The sequence below is a fragment of the Podarcis vaucheri genome, assembly GCF_965113315.1.
Source record: "Podarcis vaucheri genome assembly, chromosome: 12".
NCBI lineage: Eukaryota > Metazoa > Chordata > Lepidosauria > Squamata > Lacertidae > Podarcis > Podarcis vaucheri.
In genome coordinates, this window is record NC_138750.1 from 40,216,085 (window position 1) to 40,234,308 (window position 18,224).

Sequence of the window (18,224 nt, forward strand, 5' to 3'; positions counted from 1 at the left end):
TCATAAGGCTTGGTCTCCAGACCCCTGATCATCTTGGTCACCCTCTGTGATGGCCTGGGAATCTGATTCAGAGGCTGAACCGGAGGAACCCCAGCCTGCACAAGAGTCCCCGCCTCCAGGGCCGGCTGAGCTGAGGCGGGGCCTTGGATCTGAAGCGCCTGCACCTGTGCCGGATCCTCAGGAGCAGGTACCAGGTGACTCCACTCTAGCTCCGGAGGTGATTAAGGACACAGTGCCTACAGGTGCGCCTCTCCCGGCCCTGCCAGAGGAAGGTGAGTCTCCCCCTGTGTCCAGTAACTCCCCAGCCTCTCCTGAACTGCAGAGGCTTAGGGCAGAGAGGCGGAGGGAACTGGTTTCTCCCAGGAGGAGTGCTCGCCTTAAGGCCAGGAGAGGCGGGTCTCCTGGGGGCCGGGACCGCCCCTGGCCTCAGAGAAGATAAAGGCCAGTCAGCCCGGTCCCAGGTTGTGGGAGCAACGTTGTTGAGTACCTGCTCGGACCCAGACCTGCCCTTCCAGTGTTCCTGTCCCCGCCCGGCTTCCTCGCTCTTTGTGAACTGTTTCCAGACCAGTGACCCAGGACCGGACTTTGACTACGCCAACGGTAGCCTTCCCCCCGGGACCAGCACACCCTCCTCTGCACACATTCCAGCTGGCCAATATGCTTCTCAAATTGTGGTGCCCAGAATTGGACACAGTATTCCAGGTGTGGTCTGACCAAGGCAGAACAGAGCAGTGCTGTAACTTCCTTTTATCTGGACACTATACTTCTGTTGATGCAACCTAGAATAGCATTAGCTTCTTTCTTTCTTTCTTTCTTTCTTTCTTTCTTTCTTTCTTTCTTTCTTTCTTTCTTTTATTTTGCTGTATCACATTGTTGACTCATGTTAAGCTTGTAGCCTACTAAGACCCGTGGATGCTTTTCACATGTACTACTGACAATCCAGGTGTCCCCTGTCTTATATTGGTGCAGCTGGTTCTTTCTGCCTAAGTGCAGAACCTTACATTTGTCCCTGGTGAATTCCACACAAAACGTTTTGCGATTCAGATAGCGCCCTGCGTGCATTTGAAGATCTTCTATTGAATACATGGAGCATTTCCTGAGTCAGAGAAAAGTATTGGACAAGGGAAGCTTATGCATATGCATTGGAGCCTCTATGTGTACATTAAAGGCCCTTTATCAGTCTTTCTTTGTTAAGGTATTTAAATGTAAAGTTTCTATTTTATCCCTTAGTTATATATCAGGATTGTTCTGTTTTCACTTTTTGGTTTCACACTACTGCAATTTTCAAAAGGGCAAAAAATAATAAAGATTGTCACATTGGCTGGGGTAGCAACTTACTGGCAACAGCGCTGAAGGTCTCTGATTCATTGATCTATCCAATAAAAAAGAAGCACTGCGAGTTCGTGCACTGGTGGGGTGATGACATCATTGTCCCTGGCAACATATAGGAGAACTCTGTGTAAGTTCCATGATGTCTAGTGGTGGATGTGATTCTCATCTCAGTAAATGTTCAGCAGCACCATTAAAATAAACGCAATGTCTCCATCCTGGTAATATTGTGGTAACATATGGTTGTTGGTTCTTCTATATCAACAGGGCTGGAGAAGGCATGGTTTCTACTGTTACTTAATTGAACAAACATCTGCAACATTTTCAGAAGCAAAGACATCATGTGCAGCAAATCACGGATCTTTGACTTCTGTGGAAAACAGGTATCAAAACTAAATGGTCTTGCTGTTTGGAGGGCATATACTGTATTCCTTTCTTCTTCCCTTTGCTGGACATGAAAGAGAAATGATTACTTTTCTTGTGACTATGGGTTGTTTCCAGCTAAGGTTTGCTCATATTAAACTTGCTGATGGACATAAATTATCCGTGCTCATTAATTTCAATGGGTCTACTCTATTGTGAACAGGACTAACAACCATATGTGTTTTATGTGAGTGAAATGTGTAATTGCTATATTTCTTTGTCACATAATGAATATTAAGATTTGACCTGTAGCCTGTGACTAAGCTACTTTCTTGAATTAGCTGCTCTATGTTTCTTGTGAATTTCCTACTTGATTTGCAATCTGTGGCTTTCCTCACTTTCCTGAAACTTCTGCACTGCATGGACCTTGCACTCCTTGTCACTGATTTCATTACATACAACTCCCAGTTTACACAGGGCACTGTGTGTCTAAGTGAAATTACATATATTTGAAACACCACTGAAAAAGCCTGCAAACACCTCATTCTCCTCTGCCCCCACCCTGTTCTGCCCATTTTTGTATGGGGTTTGGGTCACTTCCTGGTTCAACGTGATGCATGCATGCACAGACACACACATATTGGCTGTGCCTATAATGGTTGCTGCCTGTCCCTGGGTGGTGGGGAGACTTTCAAATCCATTGTTTTTCTCTCTCAAGTGAGTGGATGTTTTCTAGAATTCCTTATAAAATCCTTAATCCTATCCTGTATGTATGTTACACATGTCGCCTAATGTGCAGCCTGGGCTGAGATTCTTCTGCTTCAGCTATTTGCTCTGGATGCACTTGTATTTTTTGTTTTTCACTTGTAAAATTGCTGTAGACTGAATTGTATAGATAGATGCAAAATGCAGGTATATTGCTTAGTGATAGTGGATCTATTGGTTTAGACACTTCCCTTTCTCCACTGTGACCCCTCCATTGTCCTGCTAGGCTCTGTACTTCAACAGGAAGAGAACTGTCCTGTGGTAGGCCATCAATTTAGTTTTAATATATAGGAAATTAAAAATAATTCGAAAGAATTGATTACATATTCTTCTCCACAGATATGAACAGGCCTTCCTGACTAGTCTAGTTGGACTTCGTTCTGAAAAATATTTCTGGATCGGCCTTTCAGATGTAGAGCAACCAGGGACATTCAACTGGACAAATGGAGACGGTGTTCTGTTCACCCACTGGAACTCAGGAATGCCTGGTAGGTATTGCCTGAAGTCCACCAGGAATGGTATTTCACAAAGGCTTTCTCCAATTGTTTTGACTATCTGTGAAGAACAAGGCTCAGCTGAACTTTTCTTGTACTTCCAAAAGGGCGACAACCCGGCTGTGTTGCCATGAGAACTGGGACTGCAGCTGGATTGTGGGATGTTGTGAACTGTGAGGAGAAGGCAGCCTTCATCTGCAAACGATGGGCAGAAGGTTTGACAACAACTCCTGCTCCCAAACCAACTCCTCTGCCTGCATGTCCAAATGAATGGCATCCAAGCAGTACTAGACATGTGTGTTTTAAGGTAGGTATACCATTTCTTGAGAATGCAGGTGGTGCTATGGCCTAAACCACAGAGCCTAGGGCTTGCCAATCAGAAGGTCGGTGGTTCGAATTCCCGTGATGGGGTGAGCTCCCATTGTTCGGCCCCAGATTCTGCCCACCTGGCAGTTCGAAAGCACGCTAAAGTGCAAGTAGATAAATAGGTACCGCTCTGGATGGGCGGGAAGGTATACGACGTTTCTGTGCACTGCTCTGATTTGCCACATGACCCAGAAGCTGTCTGCGGACAAACGCCGGCTCCCTCGGCCTATAGAGCAAGATGAGTGCTGCAACCCCAGAGTCGTCTGCGACTGGACCTAACGGTCAGGGATACCTTTACCTTTACCTTTATACCATTTCTTGAGTCAATTTCAGTGCCAGTTCTTGCTTGTTTCAAAACAAGGATGGATACATATTTCAGTATGTCCGTTTTAATTTCAGTGTTACTGCTCAGTGCAGGTTTTTTATCGTTACTCTTTTTATAGTGGGGTTTGGTTCCATGATTTATTTGAACTGTCAATATTCAATTGCTTATTAAAAGTTTTATAGATGGGGAGGGTGGAAGGTAGATCTCTGGTAGGTTTGCAGTAGATCAAAATGGACTTACAGAACTGGCATTAGAGCAGAAGAAGCAACCTTCTGACCTTCTGTAGAAGAGAGACTGTGCTTGTGCAGTTTATCCAGGACTTTCAGATGGAAACACAGAGAGATTTGTGCTTCCCTGTGTTACCTGCTCTCTCAAGAACCACCAGTCTGTGAGTTCCTTGTGCAAAGGCAGGAGGAAGGGCAGCTGGTGGGAGGGACAAAATGTTGGGAGGAAAGTTCAAACTGGCATCAGTGGGAGCCTCCTGCACAAAGCTATTTCCGTACATTTTAAAAACATGTACAATTATGCCATGTCTACTTTGGTCATTAGCCACCATTGTTAAATGCCAAATAGGTGTTCATGCAAACCACACAAGATCTCACTGTGAATGAATTTTGCAAGATTTGTTATTACCAATATGCAATTGTATTTATATGCATTTAGGCCTATTACAAAGAAAGAAAGAACAGGAAATCTTGGTTCGAAGCGCAAGATTTTTGTAGAGCAATTGGAGGAGACCTAGCTTCTATTCACAGTGAAAACGAAAGAAATGTTATAAAGGAATTGTGAGTTTCATTAAATGGTATTTCCTTCACTTTGTCTCAGTATCAAAAAGGGTTGGGGAAGACATTTGCATTTTTTCTTGTGAACCTCCTAATTGACACTTCCTGAACCAAGGTGTGAACCCAAACACCTCTCTCCTCTGAAATGCTTGTACTAAAATGGGCTGCCTCTCACTCACTTCCCTCACGCCCCTCTCTCTTTGCACAGGTTCTGTAGCTGCAGTTTGTGTGTAACTATCTTACAATGCAGTTGTACCTTGGAAGTCGAACAGAATCCATTCCGGAAGTCCGTTCAACTTCCACAACATTCAGAAACCAAAGTGCGGCTTCTGATTGGCTGCAGGAAGCTCCTACAGCCAGTCAGAAGCTGCGGAAGCCCTGTCGGAAGTTTGGCTTCCTAAAATAGTTTGCAAACCGGAACAGTCACTTCCGGGTTTGTGGCATTCGGGAGCCAAAACATTCGAAAACTACCGTATTTTTTGCCCCATAGGACGCACTTTTCCCCCTCCAAAAATGAAGGGGAAATGTGTGTGCATCCTATGGGGCGAATGCAGGCTTTCGCTGAAGCCTGGAGAATGAGAGGGGTCGGTGCGCACCAACCCCTCTCGTTCTCCAGGCTTCGTGTAGATCTCCGCAAGCCGTGGGAGCCTGTGCCGGGCTCCCGCTGCTTGCGGAGAGTTGCCTGCATGCCGAAGGCTGGGTGCGCTGAGCTCAGCGCACCCAGACTTCGCGCACCTCTCCGCAAGGCACGGGAGCCCGGCGCTGGGCTCCTACAGCTTGCGGAGAGTTGCCTGTTCTGGGGGCTGGGGTCGGGGGAAGCTCGGGCTTCCCCCACCCCAGCCCCACGCCTGGGGAAAAAAATACTTCCCCCCTTTATTTCCCCCCAAAAAACTAGGTGCGCCTTATGGGACGGTGCACCCTATAGGGCGAAAAATACGGTAAGCTGTTTGAAAAACCAAGATACGATTGTAAAGGAAACACAACTTGCTATATGTTGAGGTGGTAACTTTTCCTACTGCCCCACACTTTCCAAGAGCACCTCCTGTTTCCATAAATGAACCATGTGCATAGGGTTGTGTGCATGTCCAGTAAGAGCGAGGCTCACTTGTAGGGTGATGGTTATGTGGGTGGAAAAGCAGCACAGCCCTGCTTGGCTGGGGTGGGGGCGCTCCGGCATCATCAGTGGCTTGCCTGCCCAGGGCGCCAACAACTAACGCTATGCCACTGCTTTCAGTCTCCACTTTGCCAAGCTTTACTAAAAGTAAGAGCTGATGCTGGCTCCTCCCATATTTCATATTATCCCACCACTTCTTGAACATTCATCCCAGTGACCAGCAGCTGGGACCTACCGATTTTCGTAGAAGGCACTACATTGTCACATAGTTAGCTTTGTTCTGAGGGGGGCTTCTGGGAAGCAAAAGGAGAAAGTTTTATCAAATGTATAAATGAACTCATGGGCTGCAGAGGACTGGGGACACCTGGATTATAATGTGGTCACCTATACAGAACCAATAACTTAGTTTGAAATCCAGGTGTGCTTAAGAATTGACCATGTGAGCAGAAATTTGACACACACAGTTCCTGCTCCAAACAGCACACCCACTCCAGAAATCTGATACTGTACCAAAAATTAAATGTATGAACTGGTGATAGATTCATTTATGCTATTTTTCTAAAGAATATTTTTCTAAAGAATATCAATGCTTGGCAGGGGGTTGGACTCGATGGCCCTTGTGGTCTCTTCCAACTCTATGATTCTATGATTCTATGATTCTAGTCACAATACAGACAACTTCCCATTGACATGCGTTGCTGCAAACCCGTAAGTGGCACGACAAAGCACAAAAACAGCCCCAAAGAGGGCAAAAATGGCACAAAAACAGCACATAGCAATCTCCTTAGCTTTTCCAAGGGCAATCCCAGCAGCCTTTGCATTGACCTTTGAGGCCAGTGGAGAGTTGGAGTTTGAGAATGGAGGTTTGGAGGGAGCAATTGTGGCAGAGTTCAGTGGTCTGCTGTTTTTATTAAAAAAAGGTTCCCAGAGGTTTTGGAGGGTGTTTACAGGCTTTTTCAATGGTGTTCAATAACATGGTTTTACTTAAAGGTATGGTGCCTTGGAATGTATCCCTTGTGTAAATGGGGAGTGGTCTGTACCATGACGCTTAAAACATCAACTGTATCTACATGCATACTCAGTTTGCAATTTTCTGATCTCTGTATATTTATTGTTATATATTTTAGAATTAGGAACACTTATGGTTATTATTGGACTGGTTTCAGTGAGTTGGCACCCAATAAAGGATATACTTGGAGTGATGGATCTCCTGTAAGTAAATGACCTCTTATTCTCAAACTGAACTTTGACAGCTCCCATAGCAGTGTTTTCGATTTTAAGTCACTGGAAATTTCAGTTTTTATAAACATGATTTGCTTGTAATCTCATTTTTAGATTCAACACTTACGGCAGTTACTACAAAGCAGTGGCGGAGCTTCATGCTCCAGCAATGGGGGGTGGAGAGCAGACGGGGGCGTGGCTGGCTGACATCCTGGGGGCATGGCACGCGTCCCGGGAGCATTGTGCACTGCCCAGAGGAGCGTGGCATGCATCCTGGGGCCGTGGCGCCCCGCCTGCGGGGTGCAGCGCCCAGTGCGGGTCAGGTAGCCACCCCACCAGGATCGCGCTGCTGGGGGTAATGCGCTCCCACCGCCCCCTCTTCTTCCACCAGTGCTGAAGAGTTGCTGCTTAGATTAGATTTGTTTTAGATATGTTTAAATGAACTTTTTTTTTTATTTCAAAAACAAGGATAATGGAGCAGGAGAGCACACGTTGACTGCCTGGTTTATGTTGTTTTGAGTATGTGGGCAGGTAGGCTGCATTCCTGGAACCAACAAGTGTTAAAATCTAAGCAATGATTTAGATTCCTGGAACAGCCAGGCTAGCTTCTTGGTAAGGTAACTGGCCATCCCAGTAACAAAGGAAGTGGTTTGGCATTAGAGGAAAAATGGGTGGGGGCCCCTCCCTCAACTCACTTGTAGTTAGAAAGCCAAAGGCATGGGCCACATGACCAGTCATCTAGATAACTTACAGTGACCAGAACTGATTCTTTATAATAACCTATAGGATCAACACAATATTAATAAACAAATGACAGCCCATCTCTCTCTCTACATATGCACATGCACACATGTGTACAAATCTTTCAAAGACTGCAACATAAGTCTGTCTCCTTTTCTGTATATTACCGCTAAAGCTTTTTTTTTTTTTTTTTTTTTAGAAAGAGTAAGAAATCTTTATTCCCACTGTAGGTAGACTTTGAAAGGAATTTTTATGTTGGTGATCGTCCCCATGAAGACACGGGATGCAGAGCCATGTATGTCTATAGTTTGTGGCAGAATTCTGACTGGTGTGAACATTTTAAGAATTGGGTTTGCCAAATAAAGAGAGGTAAGGTACCCTTTTAATCTAACACTAGTTCATTAAGCAAAGTGAACAGGCTTTTTGCTGCTCTGCTGAAACCTGGCATTTTAACATGTTTATTACATGCCTAACTTTTCAGAGGAGGAAATAATAATGTGAAATACATTCAGCCATCATTAAGAATGTTGCAGAGTTCAGATCCTTGGCTTTCATATTATGAGATATGAAGTACAGGTGTCTCCCCACTTGCACATGATGAGCATGCATGGTCCCACTGACATGTGTGCCCTTTTTGGCACCAAAAGGGGCAGGAGCAGTACAAGGTGTGGGCAGAACAGGGAAATCCCCACTCATGTTCATCCCAGCGACGCACACGGTAGCCGGGAACAAAACCCCAGTGTAAGTGGGGATTACCCTGTGTTCCATTTTGATGAGAACGAGGGATCTAGTGCATCAAACTCTTTGTGAATACAGAAGCCACTGATTGTTCTGTCACATTATTCTGTCAGAATTACAGAAATGTCATATGCTATAAATGACACTTTAATTTTTATGTACTCCTGTTTGCAATATGAAACGATGTAAGAAAATAGAAATTACGCTAGGGTCCATTATAATTAATGTGTTTTGTTTTTCAGGTGGAACAGTGAAAAAAGATCCAGTTGTTGGTTTTGGTATGTTGGGTGATTCCACCTTTCCTTGGGTCATGCATGCCTCTTTTAAGCAGCACCATGGAAAGTGGGGCTGGGGCTGCCTTATCAGCTCTCTTGGGCCATTGATGGTTCTGCCAAAGATGCAAGTGCTCCCTGGCTTGGGCTTGTTCAACTCTGCCTTCCCTCAGGTCACACAAGTTTAAGTAGCCCCAGGGAAAGTGAGAGAGGAGCCACCCCATCAGTTTCTTTTCATCCATTGGAAATTCTGTCAGGAGCCAGCAGCAGCTGCTTCCTAACCTGGGCTTGCTTGCTTGGATTACATATAATTGGGGAGGGACTGTACCTTAGTGATAGAGCATCTGATTTGCATGAGGGAGGTCCCAGGTTCTCCATATCTCCAGGTAGGACTGGGAGACATCCCTGACCGAAACCCTGGAGATTACAGCCTGGCGGTATTGACAGTACTCAGTTAGGAGGACCAGTGGTTTGGCTTAGGCACCCCCTATGTTCCTGAGTGTCAGATCTCCTTAGCTGCTGTACATCATATTCTTATAACTTCTCCTCCCCCTCCCCTTTATTATTTTTGCATTTTCATTGGCTAGGCTAAGAAGATTGTACCGCTTTGGAATGTAGGATTGTCCCTCCACTTTTTTTTCAGGCTGCACTGCCAGTGCACAATTTAACAGCTTGATACACACAAATTAGCACACACACTGGCAGAATGTGGTTCTCCAGCTTCAGAAAAACCACCTGCTTGCCTGAAGTTTAGTTGAACTAGGCAACTACTGAGTGTGAGTGAGAGCAAGAGAGATGTCATCTCAGTACAGTCATACCTTGGAATTTGAAAGGCTTAGTCGCTGAATGTTTTGGCTCACGAACAATCGCAATACGGAAGTGAGTGTTCTGGTTTTCCAATGATTTTTGGAAGTCAAATGTCTGGTGTGGCTTCCCCAGTTTCCAATTGGCTGAAGGAAGCTCCTGCAGCCAATCGTAAGCCACACCTTGGTTTTCGAATGGTTCCAGAAGCCGAATGGACTCTCGGAACACATTCCGCTCTGCAACCAAGGTACGACTGTACTAAGTATGTCTACCCAGAATTAAGCCCCACTGAAATAAGTTCAAGAGTGATGATGTCACAACCCCACTGCCCTTCTCCACAAAAAGATCGCCCATCATGGGGATGAAGGCTGATTCTGTTTCATATCTGGTCCGAAACCCAGACTGAAAAGGCCAAGAAAATCAGTTCTCTCCAAGAGCATCTAAACTACTACTAAACCTCTCATGCACCTTGCCCCTCAAAGGACCACTGGTGCTTTACCAGCTACCTTATGTGAAATCGTAAGACAGTACCTTTAAAAATGCAGTGTCTTGCACACTTGCATTTTAGCTAATGTCCCGTCCCCCCAAATAATGCTGTTATCATCACCACTGAACCAACCTTTTTCCCCCTTGGGAAATATATGTCCATGGTTCTAGGTGCTCTTTTCATATTTTACTTTTGAAATATTTTATCGGGGTAACCAAACTGTTTTGTTTTTAGTTGAATGTGAACAGGAATAAAGCATGGAGTAGAAAAGGGGAGTGTGGTGGTGGTGGGAGGAGTCCTTGTAAGTTTCAAAACTGAAATAATGTATCTGTCTAAAGTAGGAGGGTCCTCATTAAGATCACTGAAGTTGCTTAGCTGGACCGCTTGTTCTGTGAATTAATGTTATTCACATGTTTATATACCTCTTCAAAATCTTTTGATGAAGGGTAGCTGAGAAATATTTGAAATCAAATAAATAAAAATATGCTTTCTTTTGCAGAATATGAATTTACAAGAATTGAAAATGGCTGGATTTTGTATAATGAGAGCGAGTACTATTTCAGCAATGCGAGTTCATCTGCAGAAAGAGCATGGGAATTCTGCAAGAAGCAACATGCAGATCTTGTGGTCATTGAAAGTGAAAGTGAAAGACAGTTTTTGTGGAAATACGTAAGAAATATATGGAACATATGCTTTCTTAATCAAATATAGCTGGGTTTTAAAAAGAGCCAGATACATTGTTTGATAATAGCCATTTTGTTGCCTGACGAACATTTTCTTCTGCATGGTGTCACCGAAGCTTGCAGAGATAATTGGTGCAATCCTATGCATGTCTGCGGAGAAGTAAGTCTCTTGACGTCAATGGGTCTTACTTTCAAATAAGTCTGTAGAAGATTGCAGCCTAAAAGACCTAATTTGAGCCTTTGTGGTCATATGCTTCCATTGTAAAACAAGGCACGGATGGGGAAGTGAGACTTGCCAAATAGAAATCTACATACATTCCTCTCACCATCACCCCACCCCCCAAATAATTGTTACAATTCAGGCATGATTCACAGCCACAGCAATATGCTGATAATAGTTTCCATGTGATCAGGGGTCCACACAGGTATGGAAATAGGATTCCTGAATGGGCTGACCAGGTTGTGTGATAAATGCCAAATCTAGTACTGTACTAGACTTTCCAGGCATTGCTTGTGCTGGCAATTATCTCAATCTGTCCAACCACATGAGAAGAAATTTAACAGGAACTGAGGTACAGTGCCCATCAAACAGTTTCTGATTATGCTCCTCTTGTTAGGTCTCACAAGAAGTTATATTTTCCATTCCTGTTGGAGCTGGCATTTTCTGTGGCTATATTGAACTACTTTCCAGCACACCGGGTTCTTTCAAAACCTAAAAATAGTTGTTTCAGTATTTATTTTTGTGACTAAGCATGTAATCTTAATTCCACCAAAGTTAAAAATGTCATGCAGAAATCGTTTTCTAAGAAACTTGATGGTTCTGGTAATATGCCATCAAATGTTTGGGAAGAGCAGAAACTTCTCAATAGATTCTATGGGGCCTCTCTTGAAAGTATGGTGGGCTTATCACTCAGAGTTTCACCTTCTGTCTTCACCTGCCCAACCACCCTTTCTACCTTTCTCTTCACCCATTATGAAAACTTCTTTCTAGCCCCTTCTTATCCCTTCCCTCTTCTAGTTGGTTAAAAGTTTAGTTGGTTGGTGGTTATTTTAATTTGGGTATAACTGTAAATTGCTTTTACAGATAGGTAGCCGTGTTGGTCTGCCATAGTCAAAAAAAAAAATTGCTTCCAGTAGCACCTTAAAGACCAACTAAGTTAGTTCTTGGTATGAGCTTTCGTGTGCATGCACACTTCTTCAGATACACTGAAACAGAAGTTGCCAGATCCTTCTATATAGTGAGAAGGTGGGGAGGGGTATTACTCAAAAGGGTGGTGGGAATGGGTGATTGGCAGATAGCTGAGATGAGCCTGTTGACGACTCTTAACGACTGCAATAGGTCTTACAGGAAAAGGCATGGGGTGAGAAGGTGAAAAATGGCTTAGTCATGTATAATGAGATAAGAATCCAATGTCTTTGTTCAGACCAGGTCTCTCCATGGTTTTAAGTTTGGTAATGAGTTGCAATTCAGCAGCTTCTCTTTCCTGTCTATTTCTGAAATTCCTTTGTAGTAAAACAGCTACTTTGAGATCTTGTATAGAATGTCCTGGGAGATTGAAGTGTTCTCCTACTGGTTTCTCTGTTTTGTGATTCTTGATGTCAGATTTATGTCCGTTTATTCTTTGGCGTAAGGTTTGGCCTGTTTGTCCAATATAGAGAGCTGAAGGACACTGTTGGCATTTGATGGCATACACAATGTTAGACGAGCAATTAAATAGTCCCGAGATGGTATGTGTGATGTTGCTGGGGCCAGTAATGGTGTTGTCCGGGTGTATGTGGCAGCAAAGTTGGCATCTGGGTTTATTGCAGGCTCTGGTGCCAGTGTCCGTGTTAAGTCTGGTTGCGGTATTATTGTGGGTTAGGAGTTGTTTAAGATTGGGTGGCTGTCTGTAGGCAATGAAAGCTCTTCCTCCCAGAGCTTGAGAAAGAGAACTGTCATTGTCCAGGAGAGGTTGTAGATCTCTGATGATGTGTTGTACTGTTTTAACTTGGGAACTGTAAATTGCTTATTATTAATGCTGCTGCTGTTGGTTTCTATTAATTTATTGGTTTGTTTGTTGCTCATATAAGATATTTTCTTTTTCAATGTTTTATGCTTTTTTGTGATTTTATATATGTTATAAGCTGCCCAGAGTGGCTAGGGAAACCCAGCAAGATGGGTGGGATATAAATTTAAAAACTATTATTATTATTTCTTTCCTCTTTATTTTCTCCTTTTATGTCATTTGTTACTTTTCCTCTTCTTTGTCTTCACTAAGAATGACAAATTCACTAAATGAACAACAGACTAGGTAAACACCGTGCTATATTATGGCCTGGAAGTTGGTGGAGTGGGGTGCAATGTTACTGAGTTATATAGAAAATAGAAATCTTCAAATAACCAGCTAAAATGGAAACATTTTTTTAAAAAACTTTCTTCTGTGCTTACCCTCGTTTTAACTGACAGGTTTTAATTTGTTTTAATTGAAAAGCTTTAATTTTATTTTTAAACAGCATGGACATGCTATGTTCGTAATTACAAACCTCTTTCTGTCTTGCCTGATTCTGCACTTCCTATGGGACAGCTGAATTATCTTGCCCTGGAGAATATGTGATTGCTTTATTGTTGCATTTACTTCCCATTTTTCTTTGTATGTTGTAGAATCAGCTTTATCGCAGTGATTATGACCATTATATTGGTTTAACTGTGGATTTTGAAAAAAGTTACCGGTAAGTAAACACAAGTAAACAAACAAACAAAAAGTGGAAATCAGATTTTTAGTTCTTGTGCCCAAAATAGCAGTTGTCATTTTCATCACTGGATAACCTTCCTTTGCCTAGAAGGGACGCAGGTAGCACTGTGGTCTAACCACTGAGCCTCTTGGACTTGCCGAGTGGAAGGTCGGCGGTTCAAATCCACGTGGCAGTGTTGAGTTCTCATTGCTCTGTCCCAACTTCGGCCAACCTAGCTGTTCGAAAGCATGCCAGTGCAAGTAGATAAATAGGTACCGCTGTGGTGAGAAGGTAAACAGTGTTTCTGTGCACTCTTCCACTCATCACTGTGTTCCATTACACCAGAAGTGGTTTAGTCATGCTGGCCACATGACCCAGAAAGCTGTCTGTGGACAAACACCAGCTCCCTTCGCCTGAAAAGCAAGATGAGTGCCACACCCATAGTCACCTTTGACTAGACTTACCATCCAGGGGTCCTTTACCTTTTTTAACCCTTCCCCCCTCTCTGCTCTGACTCAACACTGGGTCTAACAGATCTCAAAATATACCTTCTATGATTTACTTACTTACTTACTTATTGCATACCTCCACCATAAGGTCCCCAGGTAGGTTACAACAATGTAAAAATACATTCTTAAAATTTACTATGCTGCCACAACTCCTTTGTCTCCCCCAACTTTATTAAGACTGCAGGCACCACCTTCCCAATGACAAACCTACTGTGCTCTAGAATCATGGAATTGTAGAATTTTAGAGTTGGAAAGGAACCCCCAGGGTCATCTATTTCCTCCAAGCCTTCTGAGGGCACAGCACTCCTTTCTCCTTGTAACTGGTATGGTGCAATGGTTGGAGTGTTGGACTATGGGAGGCATAGGCAAACTCCAGTCCTCCAGATGTTTGGGACTACAATTCCCATCATCCCTAGCTAACAGGACCAGTGGTCAGGGATGATGGAAATTGTAGTCCCAAACATCTGGAGGGCCAGAGTTTGCCTATGACTGGACTATGGGCTTGGAGGCCAGAGCTGAATCTCCTCTCAGCCAAGAAGCTCAGTGGGCCAGTCACTATTTCTCAGCCCAATGCATCTCACTAGGTTGTTGTCATGATAAAACAGAGAAGGGAGAACTATGTACGCCATCTTGAGCTCCACAGAGGAAAAGGTGGTGTGCTGTATACATGTAAAATAAATAAATGCCTTCTTTATCCGTTGAGGAAGAGGGCACTGCCCTATCTTCCTGAATCCTAGATGTTGTATATAGCTTGGATGTGATGTGTCCTTAGTTCTTACTCGTATTTTGCTCTGCTCCCAGCCACACCCTGAATATTGAAGCAAAGACAGTCTCCCTCTCCCAATGGCAGCCCTTTATGATGCCGCTGGAAGAGACTGAGAACAAATCCTGGCTGATAGTTGTCACTTTCTCCCACACCTGGAACATCCATCCTTTCCTCCATTCCAGCCAACTAAGGAGCAAAAAGAAGGCATGACCGGCCTTACTTCTCCCCACCACACCACACCACCACTGCCACAAGCCACCTTCACTTCTCCCTCACTGCTGCCCCTCCTCATATAATACATCATGTAATGTATTATTGGAGGCAGGGCTTAGCTGCCTCCCCCAGTGTCTTATTCAAGTTGACACCCCTGATGACATATCAACCAGGCACTTGATTTAATGCTTGGGTTTTTTAAAAAATGCAGATTTAAATTGCCCTGATTTGAATCAGTGCACCCTACTGCCTTTTCTTCTATGGACAGTTTATGGTTCATAATCGCTGAGAAGAAGTGGATAGCTTAATCACAAATTTTGTTAAGCTTCATAATTGAGATAATTAATATTATTTTATGCATTATCTTAAAGAAAAAGTTTTCTTGCCTCAGGCATAAAATCCAAATAACCTTGTGGTGATAAAAAAATGATATTAAGGAAAGTAACGGGCAATTTGCTCTGCTTTAATAGCATCTCAATCTTTAAAGATAATGATTGTTTTCAGAGCCATTTTGGCTCCATTATTTCAGCAATACTGCTGGATATATTTAATGTGGCCTCAAAAAGAAAATCTGACAGTACTGTCTGATAGAACACTAAGGTCAACAGCTAAACTGTTTTATTAGCTTGGTGTTCTTTGGCCATGGAGCTCCAAAAATAACCTGAAAACCGTTGTAAAAATATGCAGTATAAATGAAAAAGCTATGACTTTGTTCTGTCCAATACTGTCATATCATTTCCTCTAGCTGGTTGAATGGAACTCCAGTTACCTATGAAGCCTGGGCACCCAATGAACCCAACTTTTCAAATGAGGATGAAAATTGTGTCATCATGTATTATAGAACAGGCAAGTAGAACAAAATATTATCATTCTTTTAAAAAAATCTGAGAATGTGTGTGCCTGATAGTGGCACAAAAATTAATTTATATATAGTTAACTACTACACACTGAACCTTTAGTCATGATAACTATTCGGTCTGAATATACACTGAAGGCCATTACTTTGCTTTGAACACAACATATTGCAGTTATTAATATTGCTCATTTTGAAGCAAGAGGGTGAATATAAACTGGCTCTTCTTGAAATAAAAAAGAGTCCAATCCAAAAATATGATTCAAAATCTTTACTAACAGAACTTGTTCCAAAAACAAACATAAAACAAATAATGTAACATCCAGATAGTTGCACAATATTGTGTGCTGCCCCACCCACCCTGCACCCTTTGGCTACACGCATGTGATCCAATGTGGAGTATGGAGAAACAAGCTGCCAGTTGAATGGAGAAGACGCCAAGTGGGTGACATCCAAAAAATCAAGGCAGCTGCAAATCCACACTAAACTACCATGTGGATGGGCGTTATATTTGTATCACATAAGCAAGTGTATACAACAAAAGAGATTTGGGGAGATGCTATACAGACATATACCGTATTTTTCGCCCTATAGGGCGCACTGGCCCATAGGGCGCACCTCGTTTTTTTGGGGGGAATGAATAAAAAAAATTATTCCCCCCCCAGCCGCGGGGCTGGTGCGGGGGAAGCCGGAGCTTCCCCCGACCCCAGCCCCCAGAGCAGGCTGTTATCCGCAAGCCTTGCGAGCCCGGCGGCAACTCCCGCTGGGCTCGCAAGGCTTGCGGAACCTGCTGGAAGCACGGGGCACCCTCCGGAGGGCGCCCTGTGCTTCGGGCTCCAGGCTGCTGCCTGCAAGCCTTGCGAGCCCGCGGGACCTCCCGCCGGGCGCGCAAAGCTTGCGGACACCTGTCCAAAGCACGGGGCGTCCTCCGGAGGCCGCCCCGTGCTGCGGGCTGCAGGGTGCTGCCCACAAGCCTTGCGCGCCCGGCGGGACCTCCCGCCAGGCGCGCAAGGCTTGCGGATAGCTTCCTGAAGCGTGGAGAGCGAGAGGGGTCGGTGCGCACCAACGCCTCTCGCTCTCCAGGCTTCAGCGAAAGCCTGCATTCGCCCCATAGGACACACACACATTTCCCCTTCATTTTTGGAGGGGGGAAAGTGCATCCTATAGGGCGAAAAATACGGTACATTAAAGATTGCTTATTTTTAATAACATTGGAACTGTAAGTAGTTCAAATTGTGAAAAACTGCTTACAGTATTTTATTTTATTGTTACATTTCTCCATAAGCCCCACTGTCTTCCAACATGGAACTTATGCAACATACAGTTCATGGACAGCCTCCCTTTGAAGCACATTGATCAGACTGAGACCAGCTTAAGTTCAGAAAAGTTATTGTACCATGTGCCTTCAGATTGTGTACTGGCATAAGTGGTATATATACCACAACAATCAAGGGCAGTGTGTTGACCTGCCAGCTCTATTTCCAGTACAGTAGTAGTAGTAGTTGCTATCAAGCCTTTATTTGTAATGCATCCTTGAACGGCTGTTGATTATTTTTCATTTGGGAGTGATTTAATCTTACTGATCAACACAAAACTTCTCTATTCAGGCTTATGGAATGACATAAACTGTGGTGCTGAGTACAGATTCATCTGCGAAAGGGATAAGAGTTCTGTCCGTTCAGCTGCTGCTCCCACAACGCCTGCACCTGTTGGAGGCTGTGCAGATGGCTGGCTTTTCTTTGATAAAAAGGTAACTAAGAAAGTGATTTCCAATATACTGGTATATTGCCCCTTTTCAGTTATTATAGCACATACAGTGAATGTTTTCCCAGGGCTTTTGAATATGCAGTGATTGCTCTCCATTTCCACAGTTCTATGCAAGGGCTCTTTATAGAGGTTAACATGAATGTGCACGTAGCTCAGGGGTTAAATTTCCCATCATGATTACACATCTCTCCCCGCCACCCCACTTCCACCGCCCCACGTCTATAAGGACTGAAAAGGGCTGCTGTGCTGCAAAATAGAAGTGCCAGATTTTAAAATAAGAGGTGGTATTTTTAAAGTTTGGTTATGTATCAGCTACCCAAAAGAGCAGTTAAATGGTATTCAAACTAAATTTTCAGAATTTGGTTATGTTAATTTTTATTAAATGACACTCTTAGGGGGGAAACAGGTTATATTCTTCTCAAAGAGAAGCTCAAATGCTTCCCTCCTATACTGCTCCTACAATTTGAAAAGTGTAGGCGTTCATTCATCTGATGCAGGCAATCACATCTTCTTGCATAGCAGAGCTGGCTGTAGAAAAAACAATACCAAAACATTTAAAAGGCAATGACATCATCCAAAGCATCAAATTAAAAGCAATAAAATGCAGTTTTCAATCATTAGTTTTCTGACATTTATTTCTAAAAGAAAGTGGATACCACAGCTCTTTATTTTTCTTCACAGTGCTTCAAACTATTAGGTTTGAATGAAGAAGAGAGGAAAAACTGGCACGAAGCACGACTTGATTGCAAAGAATCCGGAGGAAATCTGGCTAGCATACCAAACAAAGAAACACAAGGTGCAGTCATTGCTTTTAAAACATGTTGTTCTTATAGGCTTAATGTTTTGCAAGTTCAGGAGCCTTGGTTCTAGTTACTTTCATGCCAGAGAAACTGTTACAGGTGGCTCCTTGCCACTCTGGT

General features: G+C 43.6%; 1 protein-coding gene across 1 annotated transcript in view; it reads left to right on the forward strand.

Moving 5' to 3' along the window:
- The window catches only part of LOC309515442 (macrophage mannose receptor 1-like), a 54,578-nt gene that overhangs the window by 19,025 nt on the left and 17,329 nt on the right, over positions 1–18,224 (forward strand). The window contains exons 10-21 of the mRNA XM_082193242.1: positions 1,597–1,712; positions 2,797–2,945; positions 3,059–3,258; positions 4,306–4,427; positions 6,666–6,750; positions 7,731–7,869; positions 8,481–8,516; positions 10,301–10,470; positions 13,126–13,193; positions 15,430–15,530; positions 17,145–17,287; positions 17,986–18,100. Coding sequence (XP_082049368.1) covers positions 1,597–1,712; positions 2,797–2,945; positions 3,059–3,258; positions 4,306–4,427; positions 6,666–6,750; positions 7,731–7,869; positions 8,481–8,516; positions 10,301–10,470; positions 13,126–13,193; positions 15,430–15,530; positions 17,145–17,287; positions 17,986–18,100 — 1,444 coding nt within the window. The remainder of the gene's footprint in view (positions 1–1,596; positions 1,713–2,796; positions 2,946–3,058; positions 3,259–4,305; positions 4,428–6,665; positions 6,751–7,730; positions 7,870–8,480; positions 8,517–10,300; positions 10,471–13,125; positions 13,194–15,429; positions 15,531–17,144; positions 17,288–17,985; positions 18,101–18,224) is intronic.